The 21,194-nt window shown below is 39.5% G+C and overlaps 1 protein-coding gene across 2 annotated transcripts in view; it reads left to right on the top strand.

Moving 5' to 3' along the window:
• CAPRIN1 (cell cycle associated protein 1) overlaps positions 1–21,194 on the top strand; it is a 50,489-nt gene that overhangs the window by 19,089 nt on the left and 10,206 nt on the right. For both annotated transcript variants that reach the window (XM_050758771.1, XM_050758770.1), the window contains 12 exons: positions 2,134–2,196; positions 2,307–2,393; positions 6,614–6,852; positions 6,938–7,020; positions 10,964–11,101; positions 14,085–14,137; positions 14,215–14,301; positions 15,591–15,746; positions 15,832–15,940; positions 18,871–18,932; positions 19,653–19,763; positions 20,003–20,152. In XM_050758771.1, coding sequence (XP_050614728.1) covers positions 2,134–2,196; positions 2,307–2,393; positions 6,614–6,852; positions 6,938–7,020; positions 10,964–11,101; positions 14,085–14,137; positions 14,215–14,301; positions 15,591–15,746; positions 15,832–15,940; positions 18,871–18,932; positions 19,653–19,763; positions 20,003–20,152 — 1,338 coding nt within the window. The remainder of the gene's footprint in view (positions 1–2,133; positions 2,197–2,306; positions 2,394–6,613; positions 6,853–6,937; positions 7,021–10,963; positions 11,102–14,084; positions 14,138–14,214; positions 14,302–15,590; positions 15,747–15,831; positions 15,941–18,870; positions 18,933–19,652; positions 19,764–20,002; positions 20,153–21,194) is intronic.

Raw genomic sequence — 21,194 nt, 5'->3', positions numbered from 1 at the left:
CACCTGTGGTCAGATCTGTCATATCAGTGTAAAAAAATCTTTCTTTTTTTTCTCAAATCAGTAGACTGAAATTTTATACCTGTTTATTTGGAGGCTGGCTTGTGTGAAATAGTTCATCTAATAATAAAATTGAATACTTTTAAAAGCCTTTAATGTCTTAGTGATTATCTTGGTTTTATTTACCTCCAGTGTTATGAAGGAATTGTGGTAGGGTTTTCAATCTGGGGTAGAATGTCTAGGCAAGTTGACATTTGTTTATGGTACAAAGAAAATAGATCATTTGACCTAAAAAAAAAAAAAAAAAAAAAAAAAAAACCTTATTACCATTGCTTTTAAACTGGCTTCTGTGGTTTCTGAATGCCCTTTATTAGAATTTAACTTTGTACTTTGTTTCACAATTTTATTATTGGTAAGGGGGTAAGGATCTATGTATGTTCATAATTTTCTGGGATTAAGTATTGTCCTGTTAATTTAGATTTATCCTCATTCCCTGTCCTCTGACCTTTACAATAGTAACAGTTTGTGACTGTGTTGCATAACCTGAATATCTGTGGGGTCTTATCTAATAGTAGTAGCCCAGGAAACCTGCAAAGTTTTAATCTTAGCAAGAAAACGTGATCTTAAACCAGATGTTAGTTTTCTATCCTCACCCTTGAACTAGTAAAGCAAAGCTGTTGACTTGTGTACTAGTGAGCTGGTAGCTATCTTGTTCAAGATAAATGGATGAAGTACATTGAAGACAATATGCCCATGAGTTTATTCAGAAAAATACTTTTTTTTTTTAAAAATCGGGGTGGGGAGCAGCGTCTCACTCTGTCGCCCAGGCTGGAGTTCAGTGGCATTATTTCAGCTAACTGCAACCTTCACCTCCAGGGTTCAAGCGATTCTCCCACCTCAGCTTCCCAAGTAGCTGGGACTACAGACTTGCACTACCATACCTAGCTAATTTTTGTATTTTTTGGTAGAGATGGGGTTTCATCATGTTGGCCAGGCTGGTCTTAAACTTCTGACCTCAGGTTATCCACCCACCTTGGCCTTACAGAGTGCTAGGATTATAGGCGGGAGCCACTGCGCCTGGCCCGAAAAAAGTACTCTTTTCTTCTTTTTGAGATGAAATTTCGCTCTTGTGGCCCAGGCTGGAGTGCAGTGGCGCGATCTCGGCTCACCGCAGCCTCCACCTCCTGGGTTCAAGTGATTCTCCTGCCTCAGCCTCCTGAGTAGCTGGGATTACAGGCATGCACCACCATGCCCAGCTAATTTTGTATTTTTAGTAGAGATGAGGTTTCTCCATGTTGGTCAGACTGGTGTTGAACTCCTGACCTCAGGTGATCTGCCCACCTTGGCCTCCCAAAGTGCTGGGATTACAGGCGTGAGTCACTGTGTTTGGCCTAATAATACTCTTATATCACCTAGTCACATGAATTCTTCTTATGGGGAGAGGGAGAGACAAAAATTTAACCTGATAAATGTCTGATATGCTCACCTGATATAGGCAGGATCCTAACCAAATTGTGGCCCTTAGCCATGTGGGTGGGAGCCATATGCCTAGTCCATCTAATACTCTTTCTTGTAGGAAGGAATAATGTTGTGTCATTGATTTACAATACAGTCTTTGATATCATTCAGCAATGGTTGGAGTAGATCTAAAAAGTTTTATGTACTTAGGCTGGGCATGGTGGCTTATGCCTGTAATCCTAGCACTTTGGGAGGCTGAGGCAGGTGGATCACCTGAGGTCAGGAGTTCGAGACCAGCCTGACCACGTGGTGAAACCCTGTCTCTACAAAAAATACAAAAAAATTAGCTGCGCATGGTGGTGAGTGCCTGTAATCCCAGCTACTTTAGGGGCTGATGCAGTAGAATAGCTTGAACATGGGAGGCAGAGGTTGCATTGAGACAAGATGGTGCCATTGCACTCTAGCCTGGGTGACAAGAGTGAAACTGTCTCAAAAAAAAAAAAAAAAAAAAAAAAAAAATTTTTTTTTTTAATGTACTTAGACTGGAATATATCTTAAAAGTTTATTTAAGGCAAAATTTGAGACAAACTTAAGAGGATTGTGTGGGTTTTGTCAAGCATGCTTAAGCTGGTATATACCTTCAATACGGAATGTAATTCTTTTTTTCTTTTAATATAGGGTAAGCTTGATGATTACCAGGAACGAATGAACAAAGGGGAAAGGCTTAATCAAGACCAGCTGGTAAATATGTTATATATATTTTTTAGACCTAATGCTTACTATTTTAAATAGAAAAATTAATTTTGTGGTGTTTTGTCTTTACAGTAAAGTTGGGTTGTTTGTCTTTTTAGGATGCCGTTTCTAAGTACCAGGAAGTCACAAATAATTTGGAGTTTGCAAAAGAATTACAGAGGAGTTTCATGGCACTAAGTCAGGATGTAAGTAAAAGAAAGTATATATATTTATGAAATACTTTTGTTGTTTCTTTGGGTTTTAGTCCTTCCATTACTATTGATAAGCTGTCTGCAAGGTGAGATAGTTGTATCCAGTTATATCTAAGATGCCTTCACATTCTGTAAAGTTTAGCGTAACACCTGAAAGATGTCTTTTAAAAATACTAAGTTTGAAACTGAGGGCGGTGGCATGTGTTTGTAGCCCTAGCTCCTCAATAGGTTGAGGCCAAGAGTTCACGGCCGCTGTGCATATGATCACTCCTGTGAATAGCCACTGCACTTCAGCCTGGGCAACGTGATAAAACCCCATCTCTAAAAAAAAACCCATTAAATTAAAAAAAAATTTTAAAAGGACCAAGTTTGAGATTTGACAAATGTGTTGTAACTAATGCTAAAGGTCTCATTGGTTTAACATGTTAGCTCTGCAAATACATATAAATAAGATAGTCGTTAGACATAAATAAAGAAATGTTTTTTATTTATCATGTTCCTTATGTCTAATGACTCACAATTTAACAGTCAGAAAATAAAGAGGCTCATTTATATAATTGGTAATTATTCTCTGCTTTAGGAACCTTAAGGGGTATGGCAAACTGATGTGCTCCTGTATCAGCACTCGATCCAAAACAAAAACCTTTGGGAATAAGGACAAAAGTTAAATGCAAGCAAAGTCAGATAATTTGTTGAGGCCAGAAAATTAAGCCATCTGAATAAGTGTCATCTTCTTTGGAGAAGGCTAATAACATTGAAATACAGGCATATACTCCATAATGATGTTTCAGTCAACTGTGGACCACATATATGATGGTGGTCCCATAACATTATAATACTGTATTTTTATTGTACCTATTGTATGTTTAGATATACAAATAGTTACTACTGTGTTACAGTTGCCTACAGTAGTCAGTACAGTAACATGCTGTACACATTTGTAGTCTAGGAGCTAATATGCTAAACCATATAGCCTAGGTGTGTAGTGGATTGTACTATCTAGGTTGTCTAAGTACACTCCATGTTTGCACAATGATGAAATTCCCTACTGACATATTTCTCAGAATGTATCCTTGTTAAGTAATGTGTGACTATATAAAGTTTCCTCTAATTTGCTGAAACAAAAAAAACAGTTTATTATATGAGACAATGCAGTGTAGGGATAAAGAGATGTGATTCTAGAAGCAGACTGCCCAGTTGAATCCTAATTTTGTGACTTGACTTAGTAGTATGACCATGAATGAGTTACTTAATTTCACTGTTCTTGTATTAGTCAAGGTTTTCCAGAGTAACAGATCCAATAGGATAGAAAGGGGGCTGATGGGCAGAGGCCATCAGTGCCTTGGTTTTCTAATCTGTAAAATGGTGATAATAATTGTACCTACCTCATAGGGTTGTGCTTAGAACAGTATTTGATGCATAACTAATATATTTCAAGCACTTAATCCTTTGTTTGTTTGTTTTGTTTTGAGATAGAGCATTGCTCTGTTGACCAGGCTGGAGTGCAGTGCCGCTATCTTAGCTTGCTGCAACCTCTGCCTCCCGAGTAACTGGGACTACAGACCAGCGAGCACCACCATGCCCGTCTAATTTTTAAATTTTTAGTAGGGACGGGGTTTCGCCACGTCGGCCAGGCTTGTCTCAAACTCCTGACCCCTCAGGTGATTGGCCTGCCTCAGCCTCCCAAAGTGTTGGGATTACAGGTGTGAGCCAATGTGCCTAGCTTCAAGTACTTAATCTTAGAATTACTTATTATATCTGATCAGGGAAGGAAAATCTTTGCCTGGAAACAAAAAAAGTAATTTAATTTTGTACGTAGTGTCTTAGTCAACTTTGTGTTACTATAATGGAATGCCTGAGACTGGATAATTTATATAAAGAACATAAATTTGTTTCTCACACTTCTGGATGCTGGGAAGTCCAAGATCAAGGTACCAGCATCTTGCTGCATTACTGTGTCCTCACATGGTAGAGGGCTTAAGGGCAAGAGAGAGTGATCATACTCCTGCAAGCTCTTTTTATAGTAGTATTAATTCATTCTAAATAGCTCCCAAAAGGCCCAGCCTCCCAACACTATTGCATTGGGAGGGTTAAGTTTCCAACACTTGAATTTTTGGGGGTGCATTCAGACCATAGCACCAAAGGAGAGATTTATTCCACTTAGCTTGATGAACCCTGCCCAATTTCTTTTTCTTTTTTAAAATAGAAGCAGGATTGCTATACAGTTTAATGTAACATCTATTTTGGAAGTTACTATCACTGTGTAATGAAAATACCTGTATCCTTTTTTGCTCCTCTTGTAACATTTTGGTATTTTCAGGACTTTTCTCTGAGCTTTGACTTCGTTAGCAGAGCTTTTATTTATCTTTGATCCTTTGGTATACTTTCCACAATTATTAAACATGCTTTTTGTTCAGCATTCAAGAACTTCTTTAGCCTGACTCCAGCCTACCTTTTCACCTTTTTCCTTCTTGAACTGTTCATTTCATACAGAATAGCTTTCTTAACTTCTTTTGCTTTGTTAACTTCCTTTTACATTCCTGCCCGTCTTCTTATGTTTCCTGCCTCCATCTACCTATAAAGACCTTCCTGCGCAGGGTGTGGTTGCTTACGCCTGTAACCCCACGGATGGATCACCTGAGGTTAGGAGTTGAAGACTAGCCTGGCCAACGTAGTGAAACCCTGTCTCTGCTAAAAATACAAAAATTAGCCGGGCGAGGGAACACACACCTGTAATCCCAGGAGGCTGAGGCAGGAGAATTGCTTGAACTCAGGAGGTTGATGTGTCAGTGATCCAAGATTGTGCCACTGCACTCCTGGGCAAGAGTGAGACTCCATCTCAAAAACAAAACAAAACAAAACAAAAAACACCTTCCTGGCTGGTCATGGTGGCTCATACCTGTAATACTAGTATTTTAGGAGGCTGAGGTGAGAGGATTGCTTGAGGCCAGGAGTTCAAGACCCAAGACTGCCTTGGAAACATAGACCTTGCCTCAAAAAATTTTTATTAAATTATTTTTTAAAAAAGAATACTTTTTTTTTTTTTTGAGACAGTCTCACTGTTTCACCCAGGCTGAAGCAGTAGCATGATCTCAGCTCACTGTAGCTGTCACTTGCCATTTATTGCTAAGATATTTATTCTGCACGCTTTGTTGCCATTATAGATTTTTCTTGTTATTGCAGCCTTCATCATTCCTCTCAGGTGTCCTTCCCCATTTTTCCCTTTAATATAGGTTTCATATGTCCCCATTTTGGTTTTCTGTGTCTTGGTTCATCCTAGTGAGGCTTGAGAAAGGAGAAAAAGTGGAAAGGAAAACATTGCCATTCCTCTTGAAAAGACTGGCCTTCCTCTGTCCCCAGCCTGATGTTAGATACACGAGAGAGGGAGAGAAATAATTGAGTTTGGCTGATGTTTTCCTTTCAGCCTTTCTAGGGAAGAAAAAAGGAATGTGGGGAAAATACATTCAGACTTAGCTTTAGCTGTTTTTCTCCACCAGCATCATCTTATTCATAAAAAAAATTAGGCACTCTTTTCAATAGAATGGAATGTCTTTCTGAGACTGGCAGCGGATTATTTGGGGGCAAAGGGGCACTTGTGGGTTTTTGGCATTTCCTTGTGAGTCATTAGTAGATACTCAGAGTTAGAACGTTGGGTTATTTGTCCATAGAGGAGCTAGATTGAGGTAAGATTTTTATTGTTGCTGTGGTTGGGTTTCTTTTTTAATTGGCCTAGGCCTTTAAATTTCTGTATAATTTCTAACTTCATAAAATTTTTACCTTTTATATGCATAATGAAAAACTTCAGACATATATACCTAACTAAAGAAAACAGTACAATGAAACTCTTTGTACCTGTACCGAACTTGTTTATTTATCATCTCATGGTCAGTTGTATTTCACATAAATCCACATTCATTTCCTTGCTCCTTTGGCCCTCTAGATTATTTTGAAAGAAGCCCCAAACACATTGTTTCATCAGTAATATTTCAGTAGTAAAATACCTTCTAGGGAAAGAGCTGTTCTGAATTTTTAACAATTGCTTAAAATAGATTATGTTTAAAACTGTATTTGTAAGTCAGGAATCATCCTTTTGTGTACTGGGGTCATATCTCACTCATTGAGTAAAACATGCCTTATTTAAGCTGAACCTGAAATGGATTGAACTAAGTTTTATAGAACTCATTTTGGTGTTTTACATTGATATCGTTTTGCAGATTCAGAAAACAATAAAGAAGACAGCACGTCGGGAGCAGCTTATGAGAGAAGAAGCTGAACAGAAACGTTTAAAAACTGTACTTGAGCTACAATATGTTTTGGACAAATTGGGAGATGATGAAGTGCGGACTGACCTGAAACAAGGTTTGAATGGAGTGCCAATATTGTCCGAAGAGGAGCTGTCATTGTTGGATGAATTCTATAAGCTAGTAGACCCTGAACGGGACATGAGCTTGAGGTATTAGTGGTATTTGATAATAGAAACTTCTGAGTATTTAAGTTGACAACTGAAAGGTTATTAATTAGCTATTTACTATTAAAAGGTTGAATGAACAGTATGAACATGCCTCCATTCACCTGTGGGACCTGCTGGAAGGGAAGGAAAAACCTGTATGTGGAACCACCTGTGAGTATCACTGATAACTTTGATTTTATAACTAGGAATCTTTAAAAATTAATTTTCCTATGTTTATAGTTCACTTGAGAGAAAAAAAATTAGTTTTCGTTTTTTTTTTTGTTGTTGTTTTGTTTTTTTTTGTTTTTTTGAGACGGAGTCTACTCTGTTACCCAGGCTGGAGTGTAGTGGCGTGCCCTCAGCTCATTGCAACCTCCGCCTACTGGGTTCAAGTGATTCTATCACCTCAGCCTCCCAAGTAGCTGGGATTACAGACATGCGCCACCACGCCTGGCTAATTTTTGTATTTTTAGTAGAGACAGGGTTTCGCCATGTTGGCTAGACTGGTCTCGAACTCCTTACCGTAAATGATTCACCTGCCTGGGCCTCCCAAAGTGCTGGGATTACAAGTGTGAGCCACTGCGCCCAGCTAGTTTTCCTATTTAAAATTAATATTAATTGAATAAAATTTAGAAGTGTATATGTAACATTCATCTGCTATTTACTGCTTGGTTTCTTTTTTGTTTCTTTTTTTTTTTTTTTTTTTTTGAGACAGAGTCTCGCTCTGTCGCCCAGGCTGGAGTGCAGTGGCCAGATCTCAGCTCCGCCTCCCGGGTTCACGCCATTCTCCTGCCTCAGCCTCCCGAGTAGCTGGGACTACAGGCGCCCGCCACCTCGCCCGGCTAGTTTTTTGTATTTTTTTAGTAGAGACGGGGTTTCACCGTGTTAGCCAGGATGGTCTCGATCTCCTGACCTCGTGATCCACCCGTCTCGGCCTCCCAAAGTGCTGGGATTACAGGCTTGAGCCACCACGCCCGGCCCTTTTTTGTTTCTTTATATGTTTAATCTGTAATGTGGAAATTAGAACACAAGCAACAAACAACTGAAACTGGGAGTATGATAGTCCTAACTTCACATGGTCTTGTATGTAACTTAATTATGTTTGAGGTAGACAGATTAACATCAGATTGAGTTTCCACAGCTTTTAGTAATAGATGGGGACTGTTTGTTTTATGGCTGAAGTTTCATGAAACAATTACTGCATTTCATACGTTTTGCTCATGGTTATTGCCTTAGTTTTTCTTTAGTTTGTCTTAGACATCTGCTAATTTGAGGATGTTAGTTTTTTTCTGTATTTAAAATATTCTGATACTTGGTCTAGTTTTCTGTGTGAGCTCCTTATTCTCAAACATGCAACTGTGAACTGATTTTTTAAAAAACGGACATTCATGTTTCACTCCTTCAGTAAACTAGGAATTTACGTTTTAGCCTTTTGTGAAACCAGGGAATAGATTCTTATCTTTGCGATTTGTAAGGCTGAATTAGGAAGGTAGATTTTTGAACATAAAATGAAAGCATCTGTATTTATGCATTTTTAGCTGTTGGTTGAAAAGAAATCAGATTGAGTTATAAGCTTTAGTCACCAAAATGGTATGAGCTTTAATTGGCAAAATTTAGAAGAGTATATTTGCTTTAAGGGTACCAGTCCTTGTCTGTCCTTTCTTCATTTAAGAAATAATTTTCTTGGTTCGTTAACTTTTACTCTGGTCTGTATTTCTTTGTAAAATATGTGTTTACCTTTTTGCTTTTAGTTCTGCAAGTTCTATATGTATAAGCTTGTTAGCTTTTTTTTTTTTTTTTTTTTTTTTTTTTGAGACAGAGTCTTGCTGTGTTGCCCAGGCTGGAGCGCAGTGGCCGGATCTCGGCTCACTGCAAGCTCCGCCTCCCGGGTTTACGCCATTCTCCTGCCTCAGCCTCCTGAGTAGCTGGGACTACAGGCGCCCGCCACCTCGCCCGGCTAGTTTTTTTGTATTTTTTAGTAGAGACGGGGTTTCACTGTGTTAGCCAGGATGGTCTCGATCTCCTGACCTCGTGATCCGCCCGTCTCGGCCTCCCAAAGTGCTGGGATTACAGGCTTGAGCCACCGCGCCCGGCCTTAGCTTGTTAGCTTAAAAAAGTAGTTTTAGGTCAAGCTTCATCAAATTTTCATGAGCATTGCTGAGTAACAAAGGTGTTACTAAACCTTTAAGCTTATAGCTTGTTTTGGGGTTATTTTCTTTTTCTTTCTTTTTTTTTTTTTGAGACGGAGTCTGGCTCTGTCGCCCAGGCTGGAGTGCAGTGGCCAGATCTCAGCTCACTGCAAGCTCCGCCTCCCGGGTTTACGCCATTCTCCTGCCTCAGCCCCCCGAGTAGCTGGGACTACAGGCGCCCGCCACCTCGCCTAGCTAGTTTTTCGTATTTTTTTTTTAGTAGAGACGGGGTTTCACCGTGTTAGCCAGGATGGTCTCGATCTCCTGACCTCGTGATCCGCCCGTCTCAGCCTCCCAAAGTGCTGGGATTACAGGCTTGAGCCACTGCGCCCGGCTGGTTATTTTCTACCTAATCTTATTCCCACATCATAGGAATGTGACATCTTTACAATGGAAAGGTACTAATCTTTATAATGGAAAGGTACTAATATACCCAAATTAGTGTTTTTATGTACATTTGATTTGTATCTATAACTTCTTGAAAACAGTTTTGAGCCAGGAGCTGCTGAAGTGAAATAAGGAAAACATATGAAGCGTTCATTATCTAAAGAGTTGTTGGTAGTTTATTAGGATTAATTTCCCAAAGCTTTTGATACAGTATAGTCCTCAAAATTTTATTTTTCTTTACAGTGACCTATCAGGGAGTGGCCCTACTGTATAACTATTAATAATATACAAGCCAAGGAAATTGAAAGTAATAACTCTTTATACATCTCCCCCTCTGCCCTGCACTGTTTTTAAATATCCTGGTACACCAAATTCTGATAGTTTTTGTTTTTAAATATCTTTCGATTGTCTACTTCTTTCTCTTCTACTTTTATGCCTTTCTCTTGTCTGATGCAGTTGCTTAACTGAGTCCACCCCTCTGCCTCTTTAAAATCTTTAGTGGCTTCATCTCAGTTTTATTTATATAAGTTTGTCCTTAACTTCAAGGACATTCATGGTCTGTTTTTTTACCAGTTTCTGCAGCCACATCTTTCCCTATGCTTTTTCTTTGTTCCCTGTATTTTAGCCATAGTGGCTTCCTTTCCTTTTCTTGTATTTGACATCCTTTGTATAGGACTTTGTAATGCTCTTTCCTCCATCTTGAAACACTTTCACCCCTCTACTCTTCTAGATTTCAACTCTTGTAGCACTTACCTAGGAAAGCCTTTTGTGGCCTCACTCTGATTGGGTCCAATCCATTGTACTTCTGTGTAGTACTTTTCACAGATGTAAGTTTTTTGTAGTTGTATTTGATACCACCTCTGTTAGACCATAAGCTTATTGAGGGGAGATACTGTGTCTTTACATACCTTTTTGTTTTCCTAGTGCCTAGCATATTGCCTAATATGTAATAGGTGCTGAATAAATACTTTTTGAATGAGTAAATGTTAAATGTCATCTTTTTCCCCCTGACTAATTTACTTAAAATACATAAAGTTCAGGCCGGGCACGGTGGCTCATGCCTGTTAATCCCAGCCATTTGGGAAGCCGAGGTGGGCAGATCACCTGAGGTCAGACCTTCACAGGGCAACATGGTGAAACCCCGCCTCTACTAAAAATACAAAAATTGGCTGAACATGGTGGTACGCACCTGTAATCTCAGCTACTTGGGAGGCTGAGGAACAAGAATTGCATGAATCTGGGAGGCAGAGGTTGCAGTGAGCTGAGATAACGCCACTGCACTCCAGCCTGGGTTTCAGAGCAAGATTGTATCCAAAAACAAACAAAAAACCCCGTAAAGTTTAATATAAGTACATTCTTCTTGTTCCCTATCATTCTGTAATACATTTCTGTTCTTGGTGAAATGTAATCTTTTTATGTGTATATGTGTTTTAGTAATGGTTGTTTTTTAATCACAATATTTTATAGAATGTTGGATCTTCTTCAAGCCAGGCATCCTCAGATAAGTCTTACATTATAATTCATGCTCTTTTTCTTAGATAAAGTTCTGAAGGAAATTGTTGAGCGTGTTTTTCAGTCAAACTACTTTGATAGCACCCACAACCACCAGAATGGGTTGTGTGAGGAAGAAGAGGCAGCCTCAGCACCTGCAGTTGAAGACCAGGTACCTGAAGCTGGTGAGTATTAGGTGGATATGAACTTTAGTTTAGAGTTCTGGTTTTATTTGATTTTGCTACAAGTTTATATACGTACTTAGTTTTCATATATGTACACTAGATTTTATTTTTAAAGAGACTTTAAGCATGACAGACTGTTAAGAGAGATTATTGAGTAATTCCTACCAGTATTCATTATCAGTCATTTGTCTTACTAGTCTTGATCACTATTACAAACTGATAGTTCTTTTGCAGTAGTATTGATGGGCAGGAGTATGGGTGAGGGCCACCTGTTAACAAGGATTTTCAAATAGGTTTCTGTCTGAAATGCCCAGATTTGCTGTTTACCATGCCAGTGCATTGGATGAATAGTATGAGTTGCTTTTGTTTTGTTTTAATCATGGGGAGATTATAACTCCATAATCTTGAACTATAAATTCCTCCAAGGCAAGGAGTCTTTTCCAGTTAATTTTATCATGGGACACAACACTAATTATATAGCTAGACACCGAACTGTGAATACTTTTATGGTAACTCTTACATTGATGAGTGAAATTCTGAATACAAGGAAACATCGGAGTATAAATTTTGCTAGAATCAGAGTGCCTGAATTTAAATCTTGGCTTCAACATTTACTAGCTTTGTAACTTTGGGCAAGTTAGTAAAACTCTTGTACCTCAGATTCCCTATTTAGAAAATATGTCAAGGCCGGGCGCGGTGGCTCATGCCTGTAATCCCAGCACTTTGGGAGGCCGAGGCGGGCGGGAGGTCAGGAGATCGAGACCATCCTGGCTAACATGGTGAAACACCGTCTCTACTAAAAATACAAAAAATTAGCCGGGCGTGGTGGCGGGCGCCTGTAGTCCCAGCTACTCAGGAGGCTGAGGCAGGAGAATGGCGTGAACCGGGGAGGCGGAGCTTGCAGTGAGCCAAGATCTTGCCACTGCACTCCAGCCTGGGTGATAGAGCAAGACTCCGTCTCAAAAAGAAAATATGTCAAGTGTGTATATAGTGCCTGGCACACGGTAAGCACTTGGTAACGGGTAGCTAGTAGGTTGAAACTAGAAGGGAAGATTGTACATTGGTAGGATTAATAGTTGGAGATTAATATAAGGCAATCTTTTTCCCCCTCTTACAACTTTACTAAGTAAGATTTTTAATATGTATGCTGCTTTATACTATTACTTATGAGAAGAAAGAGGGCTTTTAATATAGTAGCTCTTTATTTGCGTTATACATGATCTGAAATAGCTACTGTTGAACCTAAAGTAATTAATTCTGGAATAAATGGTAAAGAAAACTTTCTAAAATATAAAACACTGTTAATTTATAAATAAGTTTGTAAGTAAATTTAGATTATGTGATGGTGAACTATTTACTTTGTTTGGAATTTAAGTTGAATTTTTTTTTTTTTTTTTTTGAGACAGTCTCTGTCTGTCATCCAGGCTGGAGTGCAGTGGCATGATCCTGGCTCACTGTAACCTCTTGCCTCCCGGGTTCAAGCGATTATCCTGCCTCAGGCTCCTGAGTAGCAGGGACTACAGGCGCACACCACCACGCCAGGCTAATTTTTGTATTTTCAGTAGAGATGGGGTTTCACCATGTTGGTCAGGCTGATGTCGAACTCCTGACCTCAGGTATCCACCCGCCTTGGCCTCCCAAAGTGCTGGGATTAAAGGCGTGAGCCACTGCGCCCAGCCTTGTTTTTTTTTTTGAGTCAGAGTCTAGCTCTGTTGCCCAAGGCTGGAGTGTAGTGGCATGATCTTGGCTTACTGCAGTTTCTACTTCCAAGGGTCAAGCAATTCTCCTGCCTTAGCCTCTTGAGTAGCTGGGATTACAGGTGCACAACACCACGCTTGGCTGACCATTTATATCTTTAGTAGAGATAGGGTTTGACCATATCGGCCAGGCTGGTCTTGAGCTCCTGACCTCAAGTGATCCGCCTGCGTTGGCCTCCCAAAGTCCTGAGATTATAGGCGTGAGCCACCATACCTGGCCTTAAGTTAAATTCTTTTTTTGGGCACTGAGTCTCACTCTATCACCCAGGCTGGAGTGTAGTGGCACGATCTCAGCTTGCTGCAACCTCTGCCTCCCGGGTTCAAGTGATTCTCGTGCCTCAGCCTTCCCAGTAACTGGTATTACAGGCACACACCACCACGTCTGGCTAATTTTTGTATTTTTAGTAGAGACGGGGTTTCACCACGTTGGCCAGGCTAGTCTCAAGCTCCTGACCTCAGGTGATCCCCCTGTCCCGGCCTCCCAAAATGCTGGGATTACAGGCGTGAGCCACCGCGCCTGGCCTAGTTGAATTCTTAACTTTAAAAAAGATTTATTGTACTTTATGGTATCATTTCTAAAAATAGACTTTATTTATATTTATTTATTTATTTTTTGAGATGGAGTTTTGTTCTTGTTTCCCAGGCTGGAGCGCAATGGCCTGATCTCGGCTCACTGCAGCCTCCGCCTCCCGGGTTCAAGCGATTCTCCTGCCTCAGCCTCCTGAGTAACTGGGATTACAGGCGTCCAGTACCATGCCTGGCCAATTTTTTAGTAGAGATGGGGTTTCACCAGATTGGCCAGGTTGGTCTCGAACTCTTGACCTCAGGTGTGCACCCATCTTGGTCTTCCAAAGTGCTGGGATTATAGGCATGAGCCACTGTGCCCAGCCGACTTTATTTTTTAGAGCAGTTTTAGGCTCACAGCAAAACTGAACAGAAGGTGTAGCCATTTCCCATTTACTTTCTACCCTCACTGATGCACAGCCTCCCTCATTGTCAGCATCCACCTGACCAGAGTGGTACATTTGTTAACAATTGATAAACCCACATTGACACATTATTATCACCCAAAGTCCATAGTTTACATTTGGGTTTACTCTTAGTGTTGTAATTCTCTGGGTTTGGACAAATGTATGATGACATGTTATCTACCAATATCACGCAGAGTAGAGTAGTATTACTGACCTAAAAATCCTTTTGTTTTGCACCATTTTTTAACCTCTTAGAACCTGAGCCAGCAGAAGAGTACACTGAGCAAAGTGAAGTTGAATCAACAGAGGTATGATTTTAATTTAATGCTGCCTTTACTTTGCTGCCTTTCAAACAAATGTCTCAAACATTTACTTTGCTTTGCAGTATGTAAATAGACAGTTCATGGCAGAAACACAGTTCACCAGTGGTGAAAAGGAGCAGGTAGATGAGTGGACAGTTGAAACGGTTGAGGTAAGAGTTCTCTGTATTGCAAGGTTGTTGTCTTTGTCTTCACTTAGTAATTTTTATCTCTACTGAGAACAAATTAAGATTGTTTTTTGCATTATTAGTACATTTATTATAGTAACAAATTCATTACACCAGACTGTTACTTCGAAAAAATGAATGTTTATCCCTGTGGATGTTTAATAGGATCACTGCTTTGCTGAACCAATGTAAAAAAATTATTTTATACAAAGTTATATGTGGATTAATCTGTTACCATGATTTGTCTCTTACTGAAATTAGGTTGCTTTGTAAAAATCAGGGCTCCTACACTGATCTGTGTTTTGGGGTATCATCTTGTACTCCTTTACCCTAATGCTGTTTGGTCACCAGGCTGTAGACTTCCTCTAGTGTTTTCTAATGCTGTCTCTCAACTGATACGATGATTTTTTTTTGGGTCCTCATGTCTAGTTCAGTGACTCTCTTCATATTACTCCTCTCTGACTGCCTCTGGACCATCCTATTCATTGTCACAACTTAATTTTATTGGAAAAGTTAGCTTTAAGTTACTTGTACTTGAGGCTCTCAGTGATGCCTTGTTACCTGTAAGATACAGTCCAAAAAAACCTTACCAATGGGTCCTGGCCTTCCTTCTGATCCTCTTTTAGATGTCTTTCTTTACACCCCCAAAGTGCAGGAAAATAGCTGTAAGCTGAGGGTAATATGGTTTTCTTTTTAATATGTTACTCTTCTATCAAGACCATTCTCCTGGCCGGGCATGGTGGCTCATGCCTGTAATCCCAGCACCTTGTGGGGCTGAGGCAGGTGGATCACATGAGGCCAAGAGTTGAAGACCAGCCTGGCCAACATGGTGTGAAACCCTGTCTCTACTAAAAATACAAAAATTAGCTGGGTGTGGTGGTGGGTGCCTGTAATCCCAGCTACTTGAGAGGCTGAGGCAGGAAAATTGCTTGAACCTGGGAGACAGAGGCTACAGTGAGCCGAGATCCTGCCACTGCTCTCCAGCCTGGGCTACAGAGCTAGATTCCATCTCAAAAATAAAAATTAATCAATCAATCAGTCAACCAACCTGAAATGCTACAAAGTGGTCCTATGGAACTGAAACACTGTAGAAGTGACGATATTTTTCAGAATGTTAAATTTGGCATAAATGTAGTCCATTTGTGTAACTGCATTAAAGCCTGTTCTGTTTATAGTATTAGATGGTATATGTAGTTTGGGGGACACATCATGATGGTAGTGAGTGGAGCTTTTTTGCTCTCCTGTTGTTTCTCATCCTGTTTTTTCTACCTTAGGTGGTAAATTCACTCCAGCAGCAACCTCAGGCTGCATCCCCTTCTGTACCAGAGCCCCACTCGTTGACTCCAGTGGCTCAGGCAGATCCCCTTGTGAGAAGACAGCGAGTACAAGATCTTATGGCACAAATGCAGGGTCCCTATAATTTCATACAGGTATGTTCATTTTAGTCAAACACTGTAACAGAAACTTTAAGTGTTTATATTATTTGACTTTATTCTATCCTAACTCAACCTGTAGGATTCAATGCTGGATTTTGAAAACCAGACACTCGATCCTGCCATTGTATCTGCACAGCCTATGAATCCAACACAAAACATGGACATGCCCCAGCTGGTTTGCCCTCCAGGTTAGTAGTGGTACATTTTTATGTGAGAGAAGTATAAGGCCAGTACTTTTCAGGTTTTATAAAGTTTGTGAAAATTAATTTTATTTTAATGACTTTAATTTTGACTTAGGTCTTTTAATTTGATAAAAAGAATGTTATCGTTCCTATAATTTGAATTAAAAATGTAGTTCCATAATTGTTTATTTTTTAACTTTTTATTGCCATGTAGACATAGAAAAATATATGCAAGTTTAATGAGTTTTTATAAACTGAAAACACCTGCACCTAGATTAAGAAATGAAACATAGGCTGGGCACGGTGGCTCAAGCCTGTAATCCCAGCACTTTGGGAGGCCGAGACGGGCAGATCACGAGGTCAGGAGATCGAGACCAGCCTGGCTAACACGGTGAAACCCCGTCTCTACTAAAAATACAAAAAACTAGCCGGGCGAGGTGGCGGGCGCCTGTAGTCCCAGCTATTTGGGAGGCTGAGGCAGGAGAATGGCGTAAACCTGGGAGGCAGAGCTTGTAGTGAGCTGAGATCCGGCCACTGCACTCCAGCCTGGGTGACAGAGCGAGACTCTGTCTCAAAAAAAAAAAAAAAAGAAAAAGAAACATTACCAGTACCCCAGAAACCTACATTGTGTTTCCTTTCAATCACTAGTTATCCTCGCCCCTAGCGATAGCAATCACTTCTGTACTTGTAACTATAATAGACCAGTTTTGCCTGTTTTTGTAACTTTAACAAGTGAAATTTTGCTTGGCTTTTAAAATTTCCAAATTTAGGAGTAAAAATAATAGAGATGTCTTTCTTTGAATGCTTATAGCTTTCTAGGAGAATTTCTGGATTTTATTACCTTAAAAAAAATACACAGCAATGAAGTGGGTAAGAGGCAAAGGGAAGAGAGAAACCACAAGATAGTTTCAGACTCTTTCTGGACTTACACCATTATTTGAAGTAGTAGCACTAAATAGAGTTGGTGCCTTCCATTGGGTTAAGTGGACCTTCTCTGCAGGACTATTAGTGATTGTAAGTCATCCTGGTTTTTCCCAGAACACATCAGTGTTAGTTGCACAAAAGTGGAACCAAGTAAAATAACCTATTTAATGTTGCATGATCTTAAATATCATAAAAGAAGTTGCTGAGTAAAAGTATGTTTAATGACACTTAATTTGGTGTAAGGTAGTTAGGATTTTTCTGAAGTAAAGGGAGCTCATATCTGTCACATTTCTACCAAGAGTTAGAAAACAAATCAAAGGTGACACCTACAAGAGAGCAGTCATGGTTTTTTTAGTGTTCATTTTCTGAGCTCTACCAAAGGAAGATAATAAGTCGTTTTCTCAGCTGGGAAATTGTGTGAAAGTCAGTATAGGTAGCACTGATAAAACCTGTAAGGCTATTTAGATATTTACATAATGCTGAGTCCATTAGACTCTCCAGTGAAAATGGGTGCTTTCTTAATGACTAACCGAAGATCGTCATTTTGATTATCTGTTTAATCATTGTTGGGAAGGGAGGTGGGAGAATGATAGGAATTGTTAAGATGCATGCTGAGTTGAATATAGGCTCTTAAAAAGTATATATTATTTATTTAGAGATGGAGTCTCGCTCTGTCACCAGGCTGGAGTGCAGTGGCGTGTTCTTGGCTTGGCTTACTGCAACCCCCGCCTCCTGGGTTCGAGCGATTTTCCTGCCTCAGCCTTCCAAGTAGCTGGAAGTACAGGTGCCTCGTTAATTTTTGTATTTTAGTAGGGACAGGGTTTCACCATGTTGGCCAGGATGGTCTCAAACTCTTGACCTCGTGATCTACCTGCCTTGACCTCCCGAAGTGCTGGGATTACAAGCATGAGCCACTGTGCCTGGCCAAAAAGTACATATTTTAAATTTTCTTTTCTCTAGAAACATTTGAAATTAATTGAAAGTTGGTTAAGATATATTGAGCTGGGTATGGTAGCTCACGCCTGTAATCTCAGTACTTTGGGAGGCTGAGGAGGAAGGATCACTTGAGCCCAGGAGTTTGAGACCAGCCTGGGCAACATAGACCTTGCCTGTACAAAAATTAAAAATTAGTCAAATAAAAAAAGTTAGGTCGGCAGGGTGTCATGCATCTGTAGTCCCAGCTACTCAAGAAGCCAAGGTGGGAGGATTTCTTGTGCCCAGAGTTTGAGACTACAGTTAGCTATGATGGCGCCACTGCACTCCAGCCTGGGCAACACAGTGAGACCCTGTTTCAGAAGAAACAAAAGATAAAAATAGAATACTGTCTGTCTGAGGTCTGGAGTATGAATAATGCTACTTTATTGTACAGCTTTAGAAGTTTTTCCCGTGGCACTGATTATTTTTTAGTGCATTCTATTATAACATTTTACTTTACTCTTGGAAAAAACAAGATGAAACCAATTGTGACAGTAAACTATTAAATAATTATCACTGCCAGTAAACCAAAATGCTCACTTGAAAGCTAAAATTTTATCTGCATTTCCCAATTTATTTTCATGATTGCTAAAAAGTTTATTTATGGTTTACCTTTAATTGCCTTTAATTTACCTTTAATTGCCGGGCATGGTGGTTCATCCCTGTAATCCCAGCACTTTGGGAGGCTGAGGCGGGCAGATTGCTTGAGCCTAGGAGTTTGAGACCAGCCTGGGCAACATGGCGAAACCCTGTCTCTACTAAAAATACAAAAATTATCCGAGTGTGGTGGCACACACCTGTAGTCACAGCTGCTTGGGAGGCTGAGGTGGGAGGATCACTTGAGCCTGGGAGGCAGAGGTTACAGTGAGCTGAGATCACATCCCTGTACTCTAGCCTGGGTGACAGAGCGAGATCCTGCCCCCCCCCCCCCCCCCCCCCCCGCCAAAAGCCTTTAATAGTGAAATAAAAGGTATTTAGACGCGTCTCTGTAAAAATTTTAATTTTGCATGACAAAAATATTTTGGTCACCTTTGCAGTTCATTCTGAATCTAGACTTGCTCAGCCTAATCAAGTTCCTGTACAACCAGAAGCTACACAGGTAAGAGTGATAAAACTATTTTCTTCAGGGCCAGGTGAGGTGGCTCATGCCTATAATCCTAGTACTTCAGGAGGCTGAGATGGGAGGATCACTTGAGGTCAGAAGTTCAAGACCAGTCTGGGCAGTGTAGTGAGACACCATCTCTATTTTTAAAAAATAATTTAAAAATATTTTTTCACTTTTGTTTTAATTGGTTCCTTGGTTTCTTTCTTAGCTTATGAAAGAAAGTATGAATTTCATCAGTGGCCAAGTCTTCTGTTGGAATTCAACAAATTTATTGTTGTGGATAGCTGTCAGCCTTTATGTTTAGGTTCATTTTTCCTCTTGATGACTTTTTAAGTTTTTCTTAAGTCTTGCATTTTAAATAATGTATTATAATGAAATAAACTTTTTAAATTTAGAACTGAGAATTTCAGAAGACATAGTTTAGACATAATTCTAAAATTTAGTGCAGATTTCTCCATCTTAGAAGTACTTGTAGAGGGTCTTTATAACGAGACTTGGGTTTATTTAACATCAAGCTTCAAAAATGTATATGTTTTTTGCAATTTTTAGGTTTTATACAGATTTAAAAAGATGATAGTATTAATTTCTCCCTTTTTTAGCAGTTGTATCTGTTTCTTAGCCTTTCTTAGCCTTATGTGTCTTACAGGTAACTTGTTTTTTTAACAGTCAGTTTTGTAAGCAGGAAAAAGCTTTTATTTCTTTACTTATGTCTAGGTTCCTTTGGTATCATCCACAAGTGAGGGGTACACAGCATCTCAGCCCTTGTACCAGCCTTCTCATGCTACAGAGCAACGACCACAGAAGGAACCAATTGATCAGATTCAGGCAAGTTCTGTTACCAGGCCACATACATTTGATGAGGCACTTACTCATGAATTGGACAGAGGTACATTACCATTAATAACATTCTTCTTCTTTTTGGACCTACTTTGCTTTCATGAAATATTTGAGTTTGTTAATACACATAAGTTTGAGATTAATTTACCACTTTAGTACATCTATTCACTTTTTGTTTGGCTAAGTTTAGTTTACCTCTAAAGTGCATCTATTCACTTTGTGTTTAGGCAACAATCTCATTAAATACAGACCAGACTACAGCATCATCATCCCTTCCTGCTGCGTCTCAGCCTCAAGTATTTCAGGCTGGGACGAGCAAACCTTTGCATAGCAGTGGAATCAATGTAAATGCAGCTCCATTCCAATCCATGCAAACGGTAAGCAAATTAACATTAATTGCCTAGTGTGTAATGTGAATCATGGTAGATTTTCTTTTCTTTTTTAAAGGTCTTCATTTAACTGTGCTTGAGTCTGCATCTTTTGTAACTGTAGGGTATATTTAATTGAACATAAACTGATTATTCCAGAGATTAACTGATATTAATGGATATTCTAGAGATAAATTTTAGCCTTATGAGTGATGTGCCTGCATCATCTTAATTTGTAGTTTTACCCTTTTGATTTGGTTAACCAAAAGTTTAAACATTCAGAGAAATAGACTAATATAACATTCACATAATCATTACCTAGATTTAATAGTTGCCCTGTTTGCTTAATCTTTTATTTTACTGAAGTATTTTTAAGTTTCAGATGTTATGCTTTACCTCGATTCTTGAGCAAGCACCTTTAGAGAATTTCTAGAAAATAATAATAATACTGTAATCTGTGGGGTTCAGCTAAATCAGTGCTCAGAGGAAAGTTCATAAGATTAAATATTAAAATATTTAACTTGATTAAAATGTCAATAAAAATGAAAAAAACATTCAACCTTGTTAAAGTTCATAGAATAAATTTCTGTAAGTGATACTGCATCAGGAGATTTTATTTATTTATTTATTTATTTATATTTTGAGACAAAGTCTTGCTCTGTCGCCCAGGCTGGAGTGTAGTGGCATGATCTCACCTCACTGCAATATCTACCTCCTGGGTTCAAGCGATTCTCATGCCTCAGCCTCTGGAATAGCTGGCACTACAGGCATAAGCCACCATGCCCAGCTAATTTTTGTGTTTTTAGTAGAGATGGGGTTTCAGCATGTTGGTCAGGCTGGTCTTGAACTTTTGGCTTCAGATGATCTGCCTGCCTCAGCCTCCCAAAGTGCTGGAATTACGTGAGCCACTGTGCCCAGCCAGAGTTTGTCTTTTAAAAAGATTTCTCATATATGTAAAAGTGTTTCCAAGGCTGCTGATTGTATGTCTTTTTATTTTTTTTAATTCCCTACTTCCATTTCACAGCATGTTATCATACTCCCCTTTAAGTAC

The sequence above is a fragment of the Macaca thibetana genome, chromosome 14 (genome assembly GCF_024542745.1).
Source record: "Macaca thibetana thibetana isolate TM-01 chromosome 14, ASM2454274v1, whole genome shotgun sequence".
NCBI lineage: Eukaryota > Metazoa > Chordata > Mammalia > Primates > Cercopithecidae > Macaca > Macaca thibetana.
The sequence above is the reverse complement of the archived record's forward strand: the minus strand, read 5'-3'. Positions and strand labels throughout refer to the sequence as shown.